At 37.8% G+C, this 2,218-nt stretch overlaps 1 protein-coding gene across 1 annotated transcript; it reads left to right on the top strand.

The window, feature by feature from the left end:
- Positions 1-234: 234 nt before the first annotated feature.
- Positions 235-1,429, top strand: LOC104623562 (nipped-B-like protein; the record flags this gene model as incomplete). Its single annotated transcript, XM_010290691.1, has 2 exons — positions 235-1,267; positions 1,323-1,429. Coding segments are annotated over exons 1-2 (1,122 nt in total), but the record flags the coding sequence as incomplete, so codon positions are not given.
- Between the last annotated feature and the right edge of the window lie 789 nt (positions 1,430-2,218).

Raw genomic sequence — 2,218 nt, 5'->3', positions numbered from 1 at the left:
AAATTTAAACCTGAAAACCATCCTGAGATTTATAGGAAAAAATCAGACTTTGAGTGTCAAAAGACGGATATCCAGCAAAATGAAAACAGGCAAATGGAATTTCAGCAAAATGAGAGCAGACGGTTGGAAAGTAAACACCACGAGAACAAACAGTTAGAACCTAAACATGAAAGCAAGCATGAAAGCAGACAAATGGAAGTGAAACAAAATGAGAACAGACAGGCAGAATCAAAACAAAATGAGAGCAGGCAAATGGAGATGAAACAAAATGAGGGAAAACAAAATAATGGCAAACAGGAAATAAGGCAGAGGCCTGAAACACCAAAACAGAAGAGTGAAGGCAGGCCCGAAACGCCAAAACAGAAGAGTGAAGGCAGGCCTGAAACGCCAAAACATAGACATGATAGTAGGAGGGACTCCAGTAAGCCACTGTCAGATAAGAAAATTGAAATATCTAGGCATAAGCTAGATGTGAAATCTGATCCTTCAAGGGTAAAACCTGAAAGTAGATCTGATCCAACGAAACAAAGGCCTGATGGGCGTTCAGTTTCTGATACACTGAGGCGTGACCATGATAGCCTTAAACAAAGACCTGAGGACAGGGGGGAGTCGGAGAGATACAGAGGAGATCCATCCAAGATTAGAAGGCCTGAATATTTGAGATCCTCAAACAAAAATGAACATGATTCTAAACATGTTATTAAATCTGATGGTTCAAAACCTGAGAAATTTGAAAGGAAACATAGGCATGAGTCTGGTGAAACAAGGGAAAGGTTTTCTTCTGGGGATCAGAAATCAAGACCTGACAGCCCTCGTATTAAACAGGAAGGTAAAGGAGATTCTAGTAAATCAAGACCTGATAAACCTGGTTTTAAATCACCCAACAGCAAGGATGAACGAAGGACAGATGGTAATAAGAGTAAAGCAGATAGTAATAAAGCACATGCTGACAATAAGGCAGAATTTCCCAGTTATTTGTTGGGAGCAAGATCTGGCGCACTGAAACATTTTGTCATTCCAAAAATCAAGCGTGATAAAGATGGCAATGTTACTCAGGAGTCAAGGAAAACTGAATTTAGAAGTGAACAGAAGGACAAAGTAGAGAAGATTGGGCTAGTTGAAGATCTAAATAAAGGAGCTAAGCCTGTAGTTGTTCTTCAAAAGCTTTCTTTGGATGATGTGCAGAAATTTATTAAGGATAGAGAAGATAAATCAAGGGGCTCTTGTTTTAAACCTAACAAGAACAAGTCATCCAAATCCAATAAAGGTAAGATTTTTTCAGTCTTAATTGCATTTTGTCTTTTATGATCCTGTTCTTTTAGGTTTGCTACTTCTGTGGTTAGAAAGTAAACACAAACATGTGATAGTTTATACGCTTGCTTATATGGCGATTTTGGGGAACAAAATGAAACTTGCCTGCGAACTTGTCGTAATTGGAAATTGTGCTACAATGTACCTGAAATTATTTATTCCTTCCAGTGCAAGGACCTAATGTGGGAACATAGTCTTAGGCTGTACTTCAGCTACATAAGTTTAACCTGGTAATTTATCCAGTGAGAGGTAACTGCTGTATGTATGGTTTAAACTGGTTTAAGTGTGTCTGTATAAGGGACCGGTACTACTGTAACTAAATCAACGTAGTTCGAGTGGTGGAAAAATACTATGTGTACAAGCCCTAGAATTCTTTTATATTTTAATCAGAACTGAAATGCAGTTTTCCAAGGTGTGTTTTGACATGATGCAATAAGAACGCAGTTACAAGTCCCATCTGCCTCTTTTACAGTATAAGTAAAAGTCTGTTGGGGAGCCTCAACACTTGAGGCTGTGTGACAAGAAGCTTACAAAAAGGTTCTGTCTTTAGGAGAATTCAGGCATCATTGTCTCTAATGTCCATTGTATGAAGAATGAGGAAGGGAACTGGTAAACAATGGGCTGGCATTTTCAAATTAGTAATATGGACAGGAAATAATTCAGAATAGTTCTTAGGTTTGATGTTTGGTTGATAGTTTCTTCTGCAGATTTTTTAAGAAGATCATTTTTCTTCTTCATCCTCTAATTTTGGATTTTTCGTTTCAGACTAAAGTGTACCATTGCCCATTGTGAAATCGATGTTACTAGCTGGTCAGGGTTTCTTTCTTTTTTTAATGGTCGGCATTTAAAGCATTTAAATTTCTTACGTAGTTATGTTTGTAGAGTTGTCATGTCTCAAAATAAGACC

Source organism: Phaethon lepturus, unplaced genomic scaffold (assembly GCF_000687285.1).
Source record: "Phaethon lepturus isolate BGI_N335 unplaced genomic scaffold, ASM68728v1 scaffold3347, whole genome shotgun sequence".
Classification (NCBI taxonomy): Eukaryota; Metazoa; Chordata; class Aves; order Phaethontiformes; family Phaethontidae; genus Phaethon; species Phaethon lepturus.
The sequence above is the reverse complement of the archived record's forward strand: the minus strand, read 5'-3'. Positions and strand labels throughout refer to the sequence as shown.